This window comes from Lonchura striata, chromosome 1 (assembly GCF_046129695.1).
Source record: "Lonchura striata isolate bLonStr1 chromosome 1, bLonStr1.mat, whole genome shotgun sequence".
NCBI lineage: Eukaryota > Metazoa > Chordata > Aves > Passeriformes > Estrildidae > Lonchura > Lonchura striata.
In genome coordinates this window covers 186,489-207,904 of record NC_134603.1, presented here as the reverse complement: position 1 = coordinate 207,904, position 21,416 = coordinate 186,489, and the positions used below count along the sequence as shown (strand labels likewise).

At 58.5% G+C, this 21,416-nt stretch overlaps 1 protein-coding gene across 1 annotated transcript in view; it reads right to left on the bottom strand.

Moving 5' to 3' along the window:
• Positions 1 to 508: 508 nt before the first annotated feature.
• LOC110482562 (ribosome biogenesis protein BOP1) overlaps positions 509 to 21,416 on the bottom strand; it is a gene marked incomplete at its 3' end in the record, with an annotated part of 100,064 nt that continues 79,156 nt past the window's right edge. The window contains exons 4-14 of the mRNA XM_077781459.1: positions 16,511 to 16,665; positions 14,507 to 14,624; positions 12,669 to 12,770; positions 11,457 to 11,669; positions 9,615 to 9,776; positions 8,805 to 8,885; positions 7,735 to 7,804; positions 5,421 to 5,553; positions 3,846 to 4,026; positions 765 to 1,053; positions 509 to 549 (exon numbers count right to left, since the gene is read on the bottom strand). Of these exons, the coding sequence (XP_077637585.1) occupies positions 509 to 549; positions 765 to 1,053; positions 3,846 to 4,026; positions 5,421 to 5,553; positions 7,735 to 7,804; positions 8,805 to 8,885; positions 9,615 to 9,776; positions 11,457 to 11,669; positions 12,669 to 12,770; positions 14,507 to 14,624; positions 16,511 to 16,665 (1,545 nt within the window). The remainder of the gene's footprint in view (positions 550 to 764; positions 1,054 to 3,845; positions 4,027 to 5,420; positions 5,554 to 7,734; positions 7,805 to 8,804; positions 8,886 to 9,614; positions 9,777 to 11,456; positions 11,670 to 12,668; positions 12,771 to 14,506; positions 14,625 to 16,510; positions 16,666 to 21,416) is intronic.

Genomic DNA, 21,416 nt, shown 5'->3' with positions numbered 1-21,416 from the left:
AAGCCGGGAATGGGGAGAAAAGCCGGGAATGGGGAGAAAAGCCGGGAATGGGGAGAAAAGTCGGGAATGGGGAGAAAAGCTGGGAATGGGGAGAAAAGCCGGGAATGGGGAGAAAAGCCGGGAATGGGAGACAAGATGGGAATGGGGAGACAATCCGGGAATGGGGAGACAAGATGGGAATGGGAGACAAGCCGGGAATGGGGAGAAAAGTCGGGAATGGGAGACAAGATGGGAATGGGGAGAAAAGCCGGGAATGGGGAGAAAAGTCGGGAATGGGAGACAAGATGGGAATGGGGAGAAAAGCCGGGAATGGGGAGACAAGATGGGAATGGGGAGACAAGATGGGAATGGGGAGACAATCTGGGAATGGGGAGACAAGATGGGAATGGGGAGAAAAGCCGGGAATGGGGAGAAAAGCCGGGAATGGGGAGACAAGATGGGAATGGGGAGACAAGATGGGAATGGGGAGAAAAGATGGGAATGGGAAGACAAGCCGGGAATGGGGAGAAAAGCCGGAATATGGAGACAATCCGGGAATGGGGAGACAATCTGGGAATGGGGAGACAATCCAGGAATGGGAAGACAATCCGGGAATGGGGAGACAATCCGGGAATGGGAAGACAAGATGGAAATGGGAGACAATCCGGGAATGGGGAGACAATCCGGGAATGGGGAGACAATCCGGGAATGAGGAGACAATCCGGGAATGGAAGAGGCGCGGCCGCTCCGCGGGATCCCGCGCGGCTCCCGGGGCGCTCCCGCACCTCCGGGGTGCACGGCCATGCTGGAGATCCACTGGCAGTTGCTCTGCAGCTTCCTGGTGAGCTCCTGGCGCAGGAGGTTGTAGACGCGCACGGAGCGCTGCGACGCCACCAGGAAGTAGGGCCGGAGCGGGTGGAAGCGCACGCACTGGATCATTCCCGGGCTCTTCCGGAAGGGATTCTGGCTCCAGCGCCGGCTGCTCTGGTGGATCAGCACCTGCCGCCCGCCGGGGTTCCGCACCACCGAGGCCCAGTAGTCGCCCTTGCCGTGCCACGTCACCTGCGTCACCGGCTGGAACGGGATTGGGAATGGGAATGGGAATGGGAATGGGATTGGGAATGGGATCCGGGTGAGATCCCGAAATCCCGACCCTATGGATCAACACCGAGGCCCAGTAATCACCCTTGCCGTGCCACGTCACCTGCGTCACCGGCTGGAACGGGATTGGGAATGGGATTGGGATCGGGATTGGGAATGGGATTGGGATCGGGATTGGGAATGGGATTGGGATCGGGATTGGGATCCGGGTGAGATCCCGAGATCCCAACCCTATGGATCACCACCGAGGCCCAGTAATCGCCCTGGCCGTGCCACGTCACCTGCGTCACCGGCTGGAACAGGATCAGGAATGGGAATGGGAATGGGATCCGGGTGAGATCCCGAAATCCCGACCCTATGGATCAACACCGAGGCCCGGGAATCGCCCTGGCCGTGCCACGTCACCTGCGTCACCGGCTAGAACGGGATCGGGATTGGGAATGGGAATGGGATTGGGAATGGGATTGGGAATGGGATCCGGGTGAGATCCCAAAATCCCGACCCTATGGATCAACACCGAGGCCCGGGAATGGCCCTGGCCGTGCCACGTCACCTGCAGCACCGGCTGGGAACGGGATTGGGAATGGGATTGGGATCGGGATTGGGAATGGGATCGGGCCATGTAACCTCCATCACCAGATCAGAATGGAAACAGGATCAGGATCCAGGTGAGATCCCGAAATCCCGACCCTATGGATCACCACCGAGGCCCAGTAATCGCCCTGGCTGTGCCACGTCACCTGCAGCACCGGCTGGAACGGGATTGGGAATGGGATTGGGATTGGGAATGGGATTGGGATTGCGATTGGGATTGGGAATGGGATCGGGATTGGGATCCGGGTGAGATCCCGAGATCCCGACCCTCTGGAATGTCCCAGAGCTCCTCGGGGTGGGAATGGGAATGAGACTGGGAACGAGAACAGGAATGGGATCCAGGTGAGATCCCGACCCTCTGGATCATCCTGGAGCTCCTCGAGGTGGGAACAGCGGGATCAGGGAAGGGCTGAGGGTGAGGGTCTGGCTGGTGGGTCCAGAGATGGGAATGGGATTGGGATTGGGATTGGGGGAATTCCCGGGAGCGGCTGACGGAGCTTTGGGGCTCATCCCAGAGAAAAGCGGGATCGAGGGGATCCGGGGAGAGTTTGGGATCTGCTCCATGGGAAAAAGGGATGGGGAAAAAGGGAATAGCCCCAGGTTGGGATTTTTGGGAATATTCCTCTGGAAAGGGCTGGAATTCCAGGATCTGGGGCCTCGGGAAGCAGGGCAGGGGCTGAGGATTCCCGGGAGAAGCCAATCCCAGTTGGAATTCCTGCGGCTCTGGGAAATGTTCCCGGAAAACGGGGCTGGGGAGGATCCCCCTGCTGGGAAAGGCTCCGGCACTTCCCGGGATTCCCGGGAATGGGAAGGGATCCCTCGGGATGTGGAGCTGGGAACAAGGATCCTCCTGGAATTGCAGATGTGGGAACGAAGCCCTTCCCTGGATCCTGGACCTGGGATTGATCCACAAAAGCCCAAATCTCGGGAATGCCGATCCCACCGGGATCCTGGGAATGCCGATCCCACCCAATCCTGGGCACGCTGATCCCACCCGGATCCCGGGAATGCCGATCCCACCCAATCCCGGGAACGCTGATCCCACCCAATCCCGGGAATGCCGATCCCATCTGGATCCCGGGAACGCTGATCCCATCTGGATCCCGGGAATGCCGATCCCACCCAATCCCGGGAACGCCGATCCCACCCAATCCCAGGAATGCCGATCCCAGCCAATCCCGGGAATGCCGATCCCAGCCAATCCCGGGAATCCGATCCCAGCCAATCCCGGAAATCCGATCCCACCCAATCCCGGGAACGCCGATCCCACCCAATCCCGGGAATGCCGATCCCATCCGGATCTCGGGAATGCCGATCCCATCTGGATCCCGGGAACGCCGATCCCACCCAATCCCGGGAATGCCGATCCCATCCGGATCCCGGGAATGCCGATCCCAGCCAATCCCGGGAATGCCGATCCCACCCAATCCCGGGAACACCGATCCCAGCCAATCCCGGGAATGCCGATCCCACCCAATCCCGGGAATGCCGATCCCAGCCAATCCCGGGAATGCCGATCCCACCCAATCCCGGGAATGCCGATCCCATCCGGATCCCGGGAATCCGATCCCACCCAATCCCGGGAATGCCGATCCCACCCAATCCCGGGAACACCGATCCCACCCAATCCCGGGAATGCCGATCCCAGCCAATCCCGGGAATGCCGATCCCAGCCAATCCCGGGAATCCGATCCCAGCCAATCCCGGAAATCCGATCCCACCCAATCCCGGGAATGCCGATCCCATCCGGATCCCGGGAATCCGATCCCACCCAATCCCGGGAATGCCGATCCCACCCAATCCCGGGAATGCCGATCCCAGCCAATCCCGGGAATGCCGATCCCAGCCAATCCCGGGAATCCGATCCCACCCAATCCCGGGAATGCCGATCCCAGCTGGATCCCGGGAATGCCGATCCCAGCCAATCCCGGGAATGCCAATCCCATCCGGATCCCGGGAATGCCGATCCCACCCAATCCCAGGAATGCCGATCCCACCGGATCCCGGGAATGCCGATCCCACCGGATCCCGGGAATGCCGATCCCACCCAATCCCGGGAACACCGATCCCACCCAATCCCGGGAATGCTGATCCCACCCGGATCCCGGGAATGCCGATCCCACCCAATCCCGGGAATCCGATCCCAGCCAATCCCGGGAATCCGATCCCACCTTGTCGTGCTGCACCAGCAGCCGGATCCCCTTCCCGCGCTCCTCGGGGCCGGCCGGGATCCACCGCACCGGCTGGATCCGCTCCTCCTCCGGAGCTTCCCAGGAATCCAGGAGCTGATCCGTGGCCGCCACCAGCAGCCGGTCCCCGAGGCCCGGGTTCACCAGGAGCACCTGCTCATCCCTGGGAGCGGAAAATCCGGGATCGGAAAATCCGGGATCGGGGGAAATCCGGGATGAGGGGAATCCGGGATCGGGGGAATCCGGGATGAGGGGAAATCCGGGATAGGGGGGAATCCGGGATCAGGGGGAATCCGGGATCAGGGGGAATCCGGGATCAGGGGAATCCGGGATCGGGGGGAATCCGGGATCAGAGGGAATCCGGGATAGGGGGGAATCCGGGATCGGGGGGAATCCGGGATCAGGGGGAATCTGGGATCGGGGGGAATCTGGGATTGGGGGGAATCCGGGATCAGGGGGAATCTGGGATCGGGGGGAATCTGGGATTGGGGGGAATCCGGGATCAGGGGGAATCTGGGATCGGGGGGAATCTGGGATTGGGGGGAATCCGGGATCAGGGGGGAATCCGGGATCAGGGGGAATCCGGGATGAGGGGGAATCTGGGATCGGGGGGAATCCGGGATCAGGGGGAATCCAGGATCGGGGGGAATCCGGGATCGAGGGGAATCCGGGATCGGGGGAAATCCGGGATCAGGGAATCCTTTGGGATCAGGGAATTCCCCCCAACAGCAGTTCCTCTTCCCTGGGGAATGGGAAATCTGGGATCAGGAATATCTGGGAATAATCCCTGGGAATTATCCCTGGGGGGACTCACACAGTCACCAGGCAGGTGATGGGGTTGGGGTTCCAGGGGTTGGAATTCCCGGGAAATCCGGGAATGATCCCGGGGACTCACAGGGCCACGGCCACCAGGCAGATGCTGGGGTTGGGATTGGAATTCCCGGGAAATCCGGGAATGATCCGGGGACTCACAGGGCCACGGCCACCAGGCAGATGCTGGGGTTGGGGTTCCAGGGGTTGGGATTCCCGGGAAATCCGGGAATGATCCCGGGGACTCACAGGGCCACGGCCACCAGGCAGATGCTGGGGTTGGGGTTCCAGGATTGGAATTCCCGGGAAATCCGGGAATGATCCCGGGGACTCACAGGGCCACGGCCACCAGGCAGATGCTGGGGTTGGGGTTCCAGGATTGGAATTCCCGGGAAATCCGGGAATGATCCCGGGGACTCACAGGGCCACGGCCACCAGGCAGATGCTGGGGTTGGGGTTCCAGGATTGGAATTCCCAGGAAATCCGGGAATGATCCCGGGGACTCACAGGGCCACGGCCACCAGGCAGATGCTGGGGTTGGGATTGGGATTCCCGGGAAATCCGGGAATGATCCCGGGGACTCACAGGGCCACGGCCACCAGGCAGATGCTGGGGTTGGGATTGGGATTCCCGGGAAATCCGGGAATGATCCGGGGACTCACAGGGCCACGGCCACCAGGCAGATGCTGGGGTTGGGGTTCCAGGATTGGAATTCCCGGGAAATCCGGGAATGATCCGGGGACTCACAGGGCCACGGCCACCAGGCAGATGCTGGGGTTGGGGTTCCAGGCCACGCTCCGGACCACGGATCCGACGGGAATGCTGCGCAGGCAGCGCGCCGTGCTCACCTCCCAGAAACGCACCGTGCCGTCGTCCGAGCCTGCCGGCGGGATCACCGGAGAACGGGAATGGGGACGGGAGAACGGGAACGGGAGAATGGGAACGGGAGAACGGGAACGGGAGAATGGGAATGGGAGAATGGGAATGGGAGAATAGGAACGGGAGAATGGGAACAGGAGAACGGGAATGGGGATGGGAGAACGGGAACGGGAGAATGGGAATGGGGATGGGAGAATGGGAATGGGAGAACGGGAATGGGGATGGGAGAATGGGAACGGGGACGGGAGAACGGGGATGGGAGAATGGGAATGGGAGAATGGGAATGGGAGAATGGGAATGGGAGAATGGGAATGGGAGAATGGGAATGGGGATGGGAGAATGGGAACGGGGACGGGAGAACGGGGATGGGAGAATGGGAACGGGAGAATGGGAACGGGAGAATGGGAATGGGGACGGGAGAACGGGAACGGGAGAACGGGAACGGGAGAATGGGAACAGGAGAACGGGAATGGGGATGGGAGAACGGGAATGGGAGAATGGGAATGGGGACGGGAGAATGGGAATGGGAGAACGGGAATGGGAGAATGGGAATGGGGACGGGAGAATGGGGATGGGAGAATGGGGATGGGAGAATGGGAACGGGGACGGGAGAATGGGAATGGGAGAAAGGGAACGGGAGAATGGGAATGGGGACGGGAGAATGGGGATGGGAGAACGGGAACGGGAGAATGGGAATGGGAGAATGGGAATGGGGACGGGAGAATGGGAACGGGAGAATGGGAACGGGAGAATGGGAATGGGGACGGGAGAATGGGGATGGGAGAACGGGAACGGGAGAATGGGAATGGGAGAATGGGAACGGGAGAATGGGGATGGGAGAATGGGGACGGGAGAATGGGAATGGGGATGGGAGAATGGGAATGGGAGAATGGGAATGGGAGAATGGGAATGGGAGAATGGGTTTGGGATAATGGGAACGGGAGAATGGGATTGGCAATGGGGGAATGGGATTAGGAGAATGGGAATGGTAATGGAAGAGTGGGTTTGGGATAACGGAATTGGGAGAATGGGAATGAGATTGGGATAATGGGGATGGGAGAATGGGGATGGGAGAATGGGATTGGGAGAATGGAAATAGGAGAATGGGATTGGGATAATGGGATTGGGAGAATGGGAATGGGATAGTGAGAATGGGATTGGGATAATGGGATTGAGGATGCAGAGGGGAGAATGGGAATGGGAATGGGATAATGGGAATAGGGATGGGATAATGGGATTGGGAGAATGGGAATGGGAATGAGAAAATGGGAATGTGATAATGGGAATGGATGAATGGGAATGGGAATAGGATAATGGGAATGGGGATGGGATAATGGGAATGGGATAATGGGAATGGGGATGGGATAATGGGAATGGGATAATGGGAATGGATTAATGGGAATGGGAAAAGGATAATGGGAATGGGAAAAAAAAAGGTAAAGAAATGGGGATAGAAAGGGATAACGGGAATGGAATCATGGGAATGGGAATGGGATGGGAACAGGTATGGGAATGGGATGGAAATGGGAATGAGGATGGGATAATGGGAATGGGATAACGGGATTGGGAACGGGATAACGGGAATGGGATTGGGAATGGGAAAATGGGGTTGATAATGGAATGGGATAATGGGATTGGGAACGGGATAACGGGAATGGGAATGGGATAATGGGATTGGGAACGGGATAACGGGAATGGGAATGGGATAACGGGATTGGGAACGGGATAACGGGAATGGGAATGGGATAATGGGATTGGGAACGGGATAACGGGAATGGGAATGGGATAACGGGATTGGGAACGGGATAACGGGAATGGGAATGGGATAACGGGATTGGGAACGGGATAACGGGAATGGGAATGGGATAACGGGATTGGGAACGGGATAATGGGAATGGGATTGGGAATGGGAAAATGGGGTTGATAATGGAATGGGATAATGGGATTGGGAACGGGATAACGGGAATGGGGCTGGGACCCCAGGGCAGCTGGAAAAGCTCCGGAGTTTTCCAGAGGCGCCGCAGGACGAGGCCAATCCCAGGATCCTCCCCAGAGCCGAGGTTGGGATTTTCCAGAGGGGAAATCCCAAAATTCCCCGATCCCAAAGCTGGCCCCGGGTGGAGCTGGGCTGTGGATCCGTGGGATTATCCCGGGAATTCCCGATCCGGGGGCGGATCCGTACCTGACACCAACCACTGCCCGCTGGGGGAGACGCTCAGGGTCCGCACCAGGCTGGAATGGCCGCGGTAAATCTGGGAAAAAACCGGGAATGAGGGAGAATCCCAAATCCCAGGAGCTCCCCGGGAGCCTCGGGAAGGAGGAGGAAGTTGGGATTTTGGGAAGGGAGGAGGAATTTGGGATCTGGAGGGAGCACGGCCAAAGCCACCCCAACTGACATCCACAGGGATGGAAATCCTGGGAATGGGGATCCCAGCCCGGAATTCCAGCTGGGAATGGGGATCCCAGCCCGGAATTCCAGCTGGGAATGGGGATCCCAGCCCGGAATTCCAGCTGGGAATGGGGATTCCATCACGGAGTTAAAGCTCAGAATGGGGATTCCATCCTGGAATTCCAGCTGGGAATGGGGATCCCAGCCCAGAATTCCAGCCGGGAATGGGGATCCCAGCCCAGAATTCCAGCCGGGAATGGGGATCCCAGCCTGGAATTCCAGCCGGGAATGGGGATCCCAGCCTGGAATTCCAGCCGGGAATGGGGATTCCAGCCCGGAATTCCAGCTGGGAATGGGGATTTCATCCTGGAATTCCAGCTGGGAATGGGGATTCCATCCCAGAATTCCAGCTGGAATGGTGATTCCAGCCTGGAATTCGAGCTGGGAATGGGGATCCCAGCCCGGCCACATCCACAGCAATGGGAATTCCAGCCCTTTCCAGAGGATTATTCCCAAAAATCCCAACCCGAGGCCGTTCCCCAGATCCTGTCCCCATTCCCTGGGAGCAGATCCCACCCTGGATCGCCTCAATCCCACTTTTCTCTGGGATGCGCCCCCAAGATCCATCAGCCGCTCCCGGGACTTTCTCTGGAGCCATTCCCGAAAATCCCAGGAAAAGGGGATCCTCCCCAGCTCCGTATTCCAGGAAATCCCGGGAACATTTCCCAGAGCCGCAGGAATTCCAGCTGGGATCAGCCCCATTTCCCAGCAATCCTCACCCTCAGGCCCTGCCCTGCTTCCCCAGGCCCCCAAATCCCGGAATTCCACCAAATCCCGGGGGAATATTCCCGAAAATCCCTCACCAGGGCCTGGGTGGTGGGGAAGGGCTGCAGATCCCTCGGCCGGGGAAGTTTGGGAATGAGATCCTCGGGATCCACGTTGACCTGCGGGACGGACACGGCGCCGATCGATCCCAGCTGCTCCCGACGCTCCGGAGATTCCCGGGAAACCGTTCCCGGCTCCGGCCGGGAATCCCCGGGATTGAAAATCCACCCAGGATTGACCCAAAGTGCCCTTGGAAAAGCCCCTGAGCCCTCACAGCTGGGACTTTGGAGTATTTGCCTGGAAATGGGAATTTTCAGGGAATTTGGGAGAAAATCCCAAAATATCAGCAAAAAATAGGCCCAAAAATGGCGAAAATCGACCCAGAAACAACAAAAATCCGCCCAAAATCAACCCAAAGTGGCCGTGGGATTTGGGAACGACTGTGTTCCCGGTTTTTCCTGGGATTTGGGAGTGACCGCATTCTCGGTTTTTTGAATGATCACGCTCCCATTTTTTCCCAGGATTCGGGAATGACCGCGTTCCCGGTTTTTCCCGGGATTTGGGAGTGACCGTGTTCCCATTTTTCCTGGGATTTGGGAGTGACCGTGTTCCCATTTTTCCCGGGATCTGGGCACGGCCACGCTCCCGGCGTTCCCGTTTTTCCCGGATCTGAGCACGGCCACACTCCCGGCATTCCCGTTTTTCCGGATCCGGGCACGGCCGCACTGCCGGCGTTCCCGTTTTCCCAGATCTGGGCACGGCCACACTCCCGGCATTCCCGTTTTCCCGGATCCGGGCACGGCTGCGCTCCCGGCATTCCCGTTTTTCCGTTTTCCCGGGATGCCCACCCGCATCCTGCGCTGCCGGGGGCAGAGGTAGAGGTCGAGGCAGCGCTCGAAGCGCTCGTGGATGAAGCGGGAATAGGCGGGAACGGCGCGCAGGCTCCGGAATTTCCGCGGGATGAAGCTCGGGCGGCGCTCGGCCGGATCCTGCTGCTCCCAGGCCAGCTGCTGCGGGAATTCCGGGAACGGTGAGGAGAGCGGGAATGGGGATGGGAACGCGATCATGGGAATGGGGATGGAGATGGGGATGGGAAAAATGGGAATGGGAAAAATGGGAATGGGGATGGGGAATGGGATAATGGGAATGGGATTGGGAAAAATGGGAATGGGGATGGGATTGGGATAATGGGAAAAATGGGAATGGGGATGGGAAAAATGGGGATGGGAAAAACGGGAATCGGGATGGGATTGGGAAAAACAGGAATGGGGATGGGGAATGGGATAATGGGAATGGGGATGGAGATGGTGATGGGAAAAATGGGAATGGGGATGGGGAATGGGATAATGGGAAAAATGGGAATGGGGATGGGGATGGGAAAAACGGGAATGGGGATGGGGAATGGGATAATGGGAAAAATGGGAATGGGATTGGGAAAAATGGGAATGGGGATGGGATTGGGATAATGGGAAAAACGGGAATGGGGATGGGGATGGGAAAAACGGGAATGGGGATGGGATTGGGATAATGGGAAAAATGGAAATGGGATTGGGAAAAATGGGAATGGGAAAAACGGGAATGGGGATGGGATTGGGATAATGGGAAAAACGGGAATGGGGATGGGAAAAATGGGATTGGGAAAAATGGGAATGGGGATGGGGAATGGGATAATGAGAAAAATGGGAATGGGATTGGGAAAAATGGGAATGGGGATGGGGATGGGATAATGGGAAAAACGGGAATGGGGATGGGAATGGGAAAAACGGGAATGGGGATGGGGATGGGATTGGGAAAGGGAAAAATGGGAATGGGTTTGGGAAAAATGGGGATGGGGATGGCAATGGGATTGGGATAATGGGAAAAATGGGAATGGGAATGGGATTGGGAAAGGAAAAAATGGGAATGGGGATGAGATTGGGAAAGGGAAAAACTGAATGGGGATGGGGAATGGGATTGGGAAAGGGAAAAATGGAAATTGGATTGGGAAAAATGGGGATGGGGATGGGGAATGGGATTGGGAAAAATGGGAATGGGACTGGGAAAAACGGGAATGGGAATAGGATGGGAATGATGGGCATGGGAATGAGGATGGAGATGGAATGGGAATAGGAACGGGAATGGGACAAATCGGCGACAATTCCCAAAACTCACCCCCCCGAGCAACCCCAGGGATGAAACATCCCAAACAATTCCCGGGAAAACTCAACGTGACGCCCCCGATCCCCTCCACGGAGCAGCCCCCTGGGATCTCCCGGAATTCCCGACATTCCCGGAATTCCCACCTCCTCAGGGCTGAGCAGGAATTCCGGGGGCGGGTTGTAGGACTCGGCGTGGCCCGGCAGCGGAATTTTGGGAGCGGGGACGGGATTGGGATTGGGATCTCCCGGAATTCCCGACATTCCTGGAATTCCCACCTCCTCGGGGCTGAGCAGGAATTCCGGGGGCGGGTTGTAGGACTCGGCGTGTCCCGGCAGCGGGATTTTGGGAGCGGGAACGGGATTGGGATTGGGATTGGGATCTCCCGGAATTCCCGACATTCCTGGAATTCCCACCTCCTCGGGGCTGAGCAGGAATTCCGGGGGTGGGTTGTAGGACTCGGCGTGGCCCGGCAGCGGAATTTTGGGAGCGGGGACAGGATTGGGATTGGGATTGGGATCTCCCGGAATTCCCGACATTCCTGGAATTCCCACCTCCTCGGGGCTGAGCAGGAATTCCGGGGGCGGGTTGTAGGACTCGGCGTGGCCCGGCAGCGGGATTTTGGGAGCGGGAACGTGCATCTTGTGCCGGCCCAGCACCGAGTTGGGATCCTCCCGCGCCCACAGGTCGTAAAAAGTGGGAACGTTTTCCTTCGGCTTCCGGGGCTGGATCCAGCCCATCTTGATGGCGTGGACCAGCTTGGAGACCTGCGGAGCATTCCCGGGATTTGGGCGGGGCCGGGAGGGGTTTTCCATCCTCCTCGTCCCACCCGAGCTTCTCCATCCTCCTCAGATTTCCATGGATCCTCCTCATCCCACCTGGATCTTCCCAATCTCCTCATCCCACCTGGATCTTTCCAATCTCAATCCATTGGGATCTTTCCATCTTCCTGAGCTTTCCATCCTCCCCATCCCACCTGGATCTTTCCAACTCCTCATCCCACCTGGATCTTTCCAACTCCTCATCCCACCTGGATCTTCCCAATCTCCTCATCCCACCTGGATCTTTCCAATCTCCTCATCCCACCTGGATCTTTCCAATCTCAATCCATTGGGATCTTTCCATCTTCCTGAGCTTTCCATCCTCCCCATCCCACCTGGATTTTCCCAATCTCCTGATCCCGCCTGGATTTTTCCATCCTCCCCATTCCACTGGGATCTTCCCACCCTCTTCAGCTTTTCCATCTTCCTCATCCCACCTGGATCTTTCCAATCCCCTCAATCCACTGGGATCTTTCCATCCTTTTCGGCTTTTCCACCTTCCTGATCCCACCTGGATCTTTCCAATCTCCATCCCACCAAAGCTTTTCCATCTTCCTCAGCTTTCCATGGATCCTCCTCCTCCCACCTGGACCTCTCCAATCTCCTGGTCCCACCTGGATCTTCCCAATCTCATCCCACCTGGATCTTCCCATCCTCATCCCACCTGGATCTTTCCAATCCCCTCAATCCACTGGAATCTTTCCATCCTCTTCAGCTTTTCCATCCTCCTGATCCCACCTGGATCTTTTCAATCCCCTGATCCCACCTGGATCTTCCCAATCTCCTGGTCCCACCTGGATCTTTCCACCCCCCTGATCCCACCAGGACCTTCCCAGTCTCCTGGTCCCACTGGAGATTTTCCACCCTTCCCATCCCACCGGGATCTTCCCACCCTCCTCAGCTTTCCCGCCCGGATCTCCCTGCCGGAATTCCGGGCTCTCCCACCTTTTCCTTCTCCACCAGGGAGGGGATGAAGCTCCGCTTGTCCGCGGGCCGGTTGGTCACCGGGTGGATCCGCACCTCGTGGCTGAAGAAATCCACGGCCGGCTGGAAAACCGGGAATGCTCAGCCCCCAGCCCGCATTCCCAATGGGAATTCCATCCCCGGGGCCTCACATCCCTCATTCCCAATGGGAATTCCATCCCCGGGGCCTCACCTCCGACATTCCCAATGGGAATTCCATCCCCGGGGCCTCACGTCCCTCATTCCCAATGGGAATTCCATCCCCGGGGCCTCACGTCCCTCATTCCCAATGGGAATTCCATCCCTGGGGCCTCAGGTCCCACATTCCCAATGGGAATTCCATCCCTGGGGCCTCATGTCCCACATTCCCAATGGGAATTCCATCCCTGGGGCCTCAGGTCCCTCATTCCCAATGGGAATTCCATCCCTGGGGCCTCAGGTCCCTCATTCCCAATGGGAATTCCATCCCCGGGGCCTCACCTCCGACATTCCCAATGGGAATTCCATCCCTGGGGCCTCATGTCCCACATTCCCAATGGGAATTCCATCCCCGGGGCCTCACCTCCCACATTCCCAATGGGAATTCCATCCCCGGGGCCTCACCTCCGACATTCCCAATGGGAATTCCATCCCCGGGGCCTCACGTCCCACATTCCCAATGGGAATTCCATCCCCGGGGCCTCAGGTCCCACATTCCCAATGGGAATTCCATCCCCAGGGCCTCCCCTTTCAGCATTCCAGGTGGGAATTCCATCCCATTCCCAATGTGAACTCCACCCCTGGGGTTTCCTGTCTGACGTTCCCATTGGGAATTGTGCCTGACATTCCCGTTGGGAATCGCTCCCCACATTCCCGTTGGGAACCGTGTCCCGTGTTCCCGTTGGGAATCGCACCCCACGTTCCCGTTGGGAATCGCTCCCCACATTCCCGTTGGGAATCGCATCCCACATTCCCGTTGGGAATCGCATCCCACATTCCCGTTGGGAATCGCACCCCACGTTCCCGTTGGGAATCGCACCCCACGTTCCCGTTGGGAATCGCTCCCCACATTCCCGTTGGGAATCGCATCCCACATTCCCGTTGGGAACCGTGTCCCGTGTTCCCGTTGGGAATCGCTCCCCACATTCCCGTTGGGAACCGCGTCCCACATTCCCGTTGGGAATCGCTCCCCACATTCCCGTTGGGAATCGCGTCCCACATTCCCGTTGGGAATCGCGTCCCACATTCCCATTGGGAATCGCTCCCCACGTTCCCGTTGGGAATCGCTCCCCACATTCCCGTTGGGAATCGCTCCCCACATTCCCGTTGGGAATCGCTCCCCACATTCCCATTGGGAATCGCTCCCCACATTCCCGTTGGGAATCGCGTCCCACATTCCCGTTGGGAATCGCTCCCCACATTCCCATTGGGAATCGCGTCCCACATTCCCGTTGGGAATCGCGTCCCACATTCCCGTTGGGAATCGCTCCCCACATTCCCATTGGGAATCGCTCCCCACATTCCCGTTGGGAATCGCGTCCCACATTCCCATTGGGAATCGCGTCCCACATTCCCGTTGGGAATCGCTCCCCACATTCCCGTTGGGAACCGTGTCCCGTGTTCCCGTTGGGAATCGCTCCCCACATTCCCATTGGGAATCGCGTCCCACATTCCCGTTGGGAATCGCTCCCCACGTTCCCGTTGGGAATCGCTCCCCACGTTCCCGTTGGGAATCGCTCCCCACATTCCCGTTGGGAATCGCTCCCCACATTCCCGTTGGGAATCGCTCCCCACGTTCCCGTTGGGAACCGTGTCCCACATTCCCGTTGGGAATCGCTGACCTCGTAGGGGTCGAAGCCGACGTCTCCGAAGTTCCCGCGCTGCAGCCGCCGGATCAGCTCCAGCTGCTCCTCCGACAGCGGCACCTCCGCCCCCGTCTGCCCGTCCTGCACCGTGCGCCTGCCGGGAAACGCGTGTTCCCGGGATATCCGCGTGTTCCCGGGATATCCGCGCATTCCCGGGATATCCGTGCATTCCCGGGATATCCGTGTGTTCCCGGGATATCCGCGTGTTCCCGGGATATCCGCGTGTTCCCGGGATATCCGCGCCTTCCCGGGATATCCGCGTGTTCCCGGGATATCCGCGTGTTCCCGGGATATCCGCGCCTTCCCGGGATATCCGCGTGTTCCCGGGATATCCGCGTGTTCCCGGGATATCCGCGCCTTCCCGGGATATCCGCGTGTTCCCGGGATATCCGCGTGTTCCCGGGATATCCGCGTGTTCCCGGGATATCCGCGTGTTCCCGGGATATCCGCGCCTTCCCGGGATATCCGCGTGTTCCCGGGATATCCGCGTGTTCCCGGGATATCCGCGTGTTCCCGGGAAAAACAGACAGCCCGGGATATCCGTGCATTCCCGGGATATCCGCGCCTTCCTGGGATATCTGTGCGTTCCCGGGATATCCGCCTGTTCCCGGGATAACCACGCATTCCCGGGATATCCGCGTGTTCCCGGGATATCTGTGCGTTCCCGGGATATCCGCCTGTTCCCGGGATAACCACGCATTCCCGGGATATCCGCGTGTTCCCGGGATATCCGCGTGTTCCCGGGATATCCGCGTGTTCCCGGGATAACCACACATTCCCGGGATATCCGCGTGTTCCCGGGATATCCGCGTGTTCCCGGGATATCCGCGTGTTCCCGGGATAACCACGCATTCCCGGGATATCCGCGTGTTCCCGGGATATCCGCGTGTTCCCGGGATAACCGCGCATTCCCGGGATATCCGTGCGTTCCCGGGATAACCAGACAGCCCGGGATAACGACACAGCCCAGGATAACCGCGCATTCCTGGGATAACCGCGCATTCCCGGGATAACGACACAATCTGGGACACTGGGACAAAGGGACACATCCCGGGATACGGACACTGGGACACCGGGATACGGACACGGCCCGGGATACGGACACATCCCGGGATATGGACACGTCCCGGGATATGGACACATCCCGGGATACGGACACCGGGATACGGACACATCCCGGGATACGGACACGTCCCGGGATACGGACACATCCCGGGATATGGACACATCCCGGGATACGGACACATCCCGGGATATGGACACGTCCCGGGATATGGACACATCCCGGGATACGGACACATCCCTGGATATGGACACGTCCCGGGATACGGACACATCCCGGGATACGGACACATCCCGGGATACGGACACATCCCGGGATACGGACACATCCCGGGATACGGACACGTCCCGGGATACGGACACGTCCCGGGATACGGACACGTCCCGGGATACGGACACATCCCGGGATATGGACACATCCCAGGATATGGACACATCCCAGGATATGGACACCTCCCGGGATACGGACACATCCCGGGATACGGACACCGGGATGTGGACACCGGGATAAGGGACACCGGGATAAGGGACACCGGGATGGACACAGGGATTCCCGGGATATGGGACAGAATTCCCTGGATGGACAGGGGTACCCGGGATCAGGACAGGAATGGGAGTCCCGGGATGCACACGGATTCTCGGGATGCAGAGGGAATTTCCCAGGAAGCAGAGGGATTCCCGGGATGCAGCTGAGGATGGATGGGAGGCTCCGTGCCTGATCCCAAATCCACATATCCGGAATCACCCCGGGAAAGCTCAGGAAGGCTCCAAACCCTGAATTCCGGGAATTTTGGGATCTCCAAGCAGAGCACATCCACGGAATCACGGAATGTTTTGGGATTTTAAGGCTCATCCCCATGCCAAGGGACACCTCCCGCTATCCCAAGGTTTTCCAGGCCCTTCCCGGGAGTTCCTCACCAGTATTCCGGGTTTTCCATCTTCTCCAGGAACAGGTCCAGCTCGTCCTTGCTCCGCAGGGGTTTGTAGATCTTCTTCCCGTCCAGGTCGTAGCCGACGTGCGGAAAATCCTGGTACCATTCCATGGGAATGTTCCCCACCGTGTTCCGGATGTCCTGGGAAAAACACCGGGAAAAGGGTCAGGAGAGCCCAGGGAATTCCAGGGAATCCTTGGAGGAAAGTGTGATGGGATTCCAGGAAAATCTTGGAGAAAAGCGTGAGGGAATTCCAGGGAAACCTTGGAGGAAAGTGTGATGGGATTCCAGGAAAATCTTGGAGAAAAGCGTGAGGGAATTCCACGGAAACCTTGGAGGAAAGGGTGAAGGAATTCCAGGGAATCCTTGGAGGAGGAAAGGGTGAAGGAATTCCAGGGAATCCCTGGAGGAAAGAGCTGGGGGAATTCCAGGGAATCCTTGGAGGAGGAAAGGGTGAAGGAATTCCAGGGAATCCTTGGAGGAAAGAGCTGGGGGAATTCCAGGGAATCTTTGAAGAAAAGCATGAGGAAATTCCATGGGAGCTGGGAATGGGGAATGGGGTTGGGAATGGGAATGGGGAATGGGGAATGGGAATGGGGAATGGGGTTGGGAATGGGAATGGGGAATGGGGAATGGGAATGGGGAATGGGGTTGGGAATGGGAATGGGGAATGGCGTTGGGAATGGGAATGGGGTTGGGAATGGGAATGGGGAATGGGGAATGGGGAATGGGAATGGGAATGGGAATGGGAATGGGGAATGGAGAATGGGGAATGGGGAATGGGGAATGGGAATGGGAATGGGGAATGGGAATGGGAATGGGGAATGGGGAATGGGAATGGGGAATGGGAATGGGGATGGGAATGGGGAATGGAGAATGGGGAATGGGGAATGGGGAATGGGAATGGGAATGGGGAATGGGAATGGGAATGGGGAATGGGGAATGGGAATGGGAATGGGAATGGGGAATGGGAATGGGAATGGGAATGGGAATGGGAATGGGGAATGGGGAATGGGAATGGGAATGGGAATGGGGAATGGGGAATGGGAATGGGAATGGGAATGGGAATGGGGAATGGAGCTGGGGATGGGGAATGGGAATGGGAATGGGAATGGGAATGGGGAATGGGAATGGGAATGGGGAATGGGGAATGGGAATGGGGAATGGGAATGGGAATGGGGAATGGGAATGGGAATGGGGAATGGGAATGGGAATGGGGAATGGGGAATGGGAATGGGAATGGGAATGGGAATGGGGCTGGGAATGGGAATGGGGAATGGGGAATGGAGCTGGGAATGGGGCTGGGAATGGAGCCGGGAGCGGAGCCAGGAGCGCGGCTGCTGCGGGCTCCAGGTGGGAAGTTGTTTTTGGAATGGTCCCGGCATTCCTGCTGTGCATTCCTGGCAGAGGGAAAAGATCCTTCCCTAAAAATATCCGCAGGAAAAGGGATCATTCCCTGAAAATATCCGCAGTAAAAGGGACCATTCCCTGAAAATATCCCCAGGAAAAGGGATCATTCCCGGAAAATATCCACAGGAAAAGGGACCATTCCCTGAAAATATCCACAGGAAAAGGGATCATTCCCTGAAAATATCCACAGGAAAAGGGATCATTCCTGGAAAATATCTGCAGGAAAAGGGATCATTCCCGGAAAATATCCACAGGAAAAGGGACCATTCCCGGAAAATATCCCCAGGAAAAGGGATCATTCCCAGAAAATATCCACAGGAAAAGGGACCATTCCCTGAAAATATCCGCAGGAAAAGGGACCATTCCCTGAAAATATCCGCAGGAAAAGGGACCATTCCCTGAAAATATCCACAGGAAAAGGGACCATTCCCGGAAAACATCTGAGCCACACACAGGGAAAAGGGGATGGCAGAGGCGCAGCATTCCCAAATCCCACCCTGCAGCATTCCCAAATCCCATCCCTCAGCATTCCCAAATCCCATCCCTCAGCATTCCCAAATCCCACCCTGCAGCATTCCCAAATCCCACCCTGCAGCATTCCCAAATCCCACCCTGCAGCATTCCCACTTCCCATCCCTCAGCATCCCCGAATCTCCGTGTCCCTGGTTGGAATTTCATGGATTGTGACTCTGATTCCGTGGATTTTGGCTGCGATTCCATGGATTTCGGGACTCCCTGCACTCCCACCCTCTGCCCATGATCATCTCCACATCCCTGGCTGCAATTCCATGGATTTTGGGACTCCCTGTGCCCCCAATAATCTCCTTGTCCCTGGCTGCAATTCCATGGATTCTGGCTGCGATTCCATGGATTTTGGGACTCCCTGTGCCCCAAATCATCTCCTTGTCCCTGTCTGCGATTCCGGCTGCAATTCCATGGATTTTGGGACTCCCTGTGCCCCAAATCATCTCCTTGTCCCTGGCTGTGATTCCATGGATTCTAGCTGCTATTCCATGGATTCTAGCTGTGACTCCATGGATTCTAGCTGCGATTCCATGGAATTCTAGCTGCTATTCCATGGATTCTGGCTGCGATTCCATGGATTTTGGGACTCCCTGTGCCTCCAGCCTCCGACTTGGACCATTTCCACATCCCTGGCTGCGATTCCGCGGATTTTGGCAGCGATTCCGCGGATTTTGGCCGCGATTCCGCGGATTTTGGCCGCGATTCCAGGGATTTTGGCTGGAATCCCACAGAGTCTGGCCGCGACCCCACGGATTTTGGGAGTCCCCGCGCCCCCAGCCGGGCTGGGATCCCCCCTCTGCCCCCGGGGGGATCGTTCCCAAGGCCAGCCGGGCCGGGCTCGCCGGGATCCGGCCTTTTCCCGGGAATTGCGCCGGCGCGGCGGAGCGGGGATCGTCGCCGGCGCTAAACGAAAGCAGATGGCTCCGGGAGCTTCCAGAGGGCCGGGAAGGGGATGACAGGGGTTGGATTTCGGAAGCTGCCGAGACAGGGATTAAGTGCGGGAGCGCACGGAAGGTGCCGCGCTCCGGCCGGGAACGAACCTCCCGCGCGGAGCTCCCGGGAGGCGCCGCTGGAAAAGCGGGGGGAGCTCGGGAAAAGCGGCCAGCCCGGCGCTTTTCCAGCTGGGAATGCCGCCTCTCCTCAGCCACCCGAGATTCCTGAAGTTTTGGGGGTGGGATGAGGCGGCCTGGAGCTGGGGGAATTCCCGGATACCCTGGGGATTCCATGGGGTGGATCTTGGGAATGAGCTGGGGGGGGGCAGGGAAATCCCGGGAGATCCCAGAGCCCCTTCCAGAGGCTTTTCCAGGGTTTTTCTGGGAGGGCGGGAGAGGGGTTTGGGATGCAGGAGGGATGGAATGGCTCCCCATGGAATGTTGGGGTTTTGGGATGGAATTCCCAGAGAATCCGGGGCTGGCCCAGGATCCCCGGGACATCCCGGGATAGCGGGAGCTGCCCGTGGAACGGGACAGGGAATGGCACCTGACACCTCTGGAATTGCCGTGCCCCGGGCAGGGAATTGCAGCAGATCCCAGCGGCGGCTCCTCAAGGGTTAATCCCCAATTCCCTCCCGCGGGAATGGGAAGGGGCCGGGATTAATCCCAATTCCCAGCCGGAATTCCCTGCAGGAACAGGGACACGGGGACAACGCAGCATGGAAAATCCTCCGGGAATCCTCGGGGATCCCGGGACACCGGGAATGTCGTGGGGAGTGAATTCCCTCGGCTCCAGGCGCTCCCGGAATTCCAGAGGGATCCCGGAGCCTTCCCCGGAGCTTTGGGATTGGGAAAAGGGTTTTTATCGGGAAAACCGGGAAAAGAGCGGCGAATTTCCCGGGAATGCGGCGAGTCCCGGGTGGTGGGGGCATTCCAGAGGGATCCGAGAGCCTCCCCGGGAGCTTCGGGATTGGAAAAAGGGTTTTTATCGGGAAAACCGGGAAAGGAGCGGCGAATTTCCCGGGAATGCGGCGAGTCCCGGGTGCTGGGGGGATTCCAGAGGGATCCCAGTGCTCCCTCCCCGGGAGCTTTGGGATTGAGACAAGGGAATTCATCAGGAAAACCGGGAAAGGAGCGGCGAAATTCCCGGGAATGGGGCGAGTCCCGGGTGCTGGGGGGATTCCAGAGGGATCCCAGTGCTCCCTCCCCAGGAAACTTTGGGATTGAGACAAGGGAATTCATCAGGAAAACCGGGAATGCGGTGAGTCCCGGTGCTGGGGGGATTCCAGAGGGATCCCTCCCGGGAGCTCCGGTGATCTTTGGGACTGGGACAAGGGAATTTTTGGGGAGAAGCGGGGAAGGAGCGGCGAGTTCCCGGGAATGCGGCGAGTCCCGGTGCTGGGGGGGATCCCAGTGCTCCCTCCCCGGGAGCTCCGGTGATCTTTGGGACTGGGACAAGGGAATTCATCAGGAAAACCGGGAAAGGAGCGGCGAAATTCCCGGGAATGGGGCGAGTCCCGGGTGCTGGGGGGATTCCAGAGGGATCCCGGAGTCTCCCCGGGAGCTCCGGTGATCTTTGGGACTGGGACAAGGGAATTTTTGGGGAAAAGCGGGAAAGGAGCGGCGAGTTTCCCGGACTGCGGCGAAGGGGTTAAGGGAGGGTGAGCTCAGGTAGGCGGGCCTGGGGCTCCCCTTCCCAAAAGCTCCTTTTCCAAGGAAGCCGGGCGCGGGGGAGGGGCCGGCCCGCCCATCCCGCCGCTATAAAATTCCCGCAATTCCAGCCCGCGGCTCCCGGAGGATGCGCACGTGCGCCGGGAGCGGCGGCGAGCCCGGGAACCGGGAACGAACCGGGATAAAGCCCCACACCCGCCCCAAAGCGAGACTTAAACCCGCAAGAGACCCGCGGTCAAACCCGCCCCGGAGCAGCGCCGTAAGACCGGGACTGGACCTCAGTCAGCGCGGGATAGAGGCGGGACAGAAGCGGGATAAAAGCGGGATAGAAGCGGGATAGAGGCGGGACAGAAG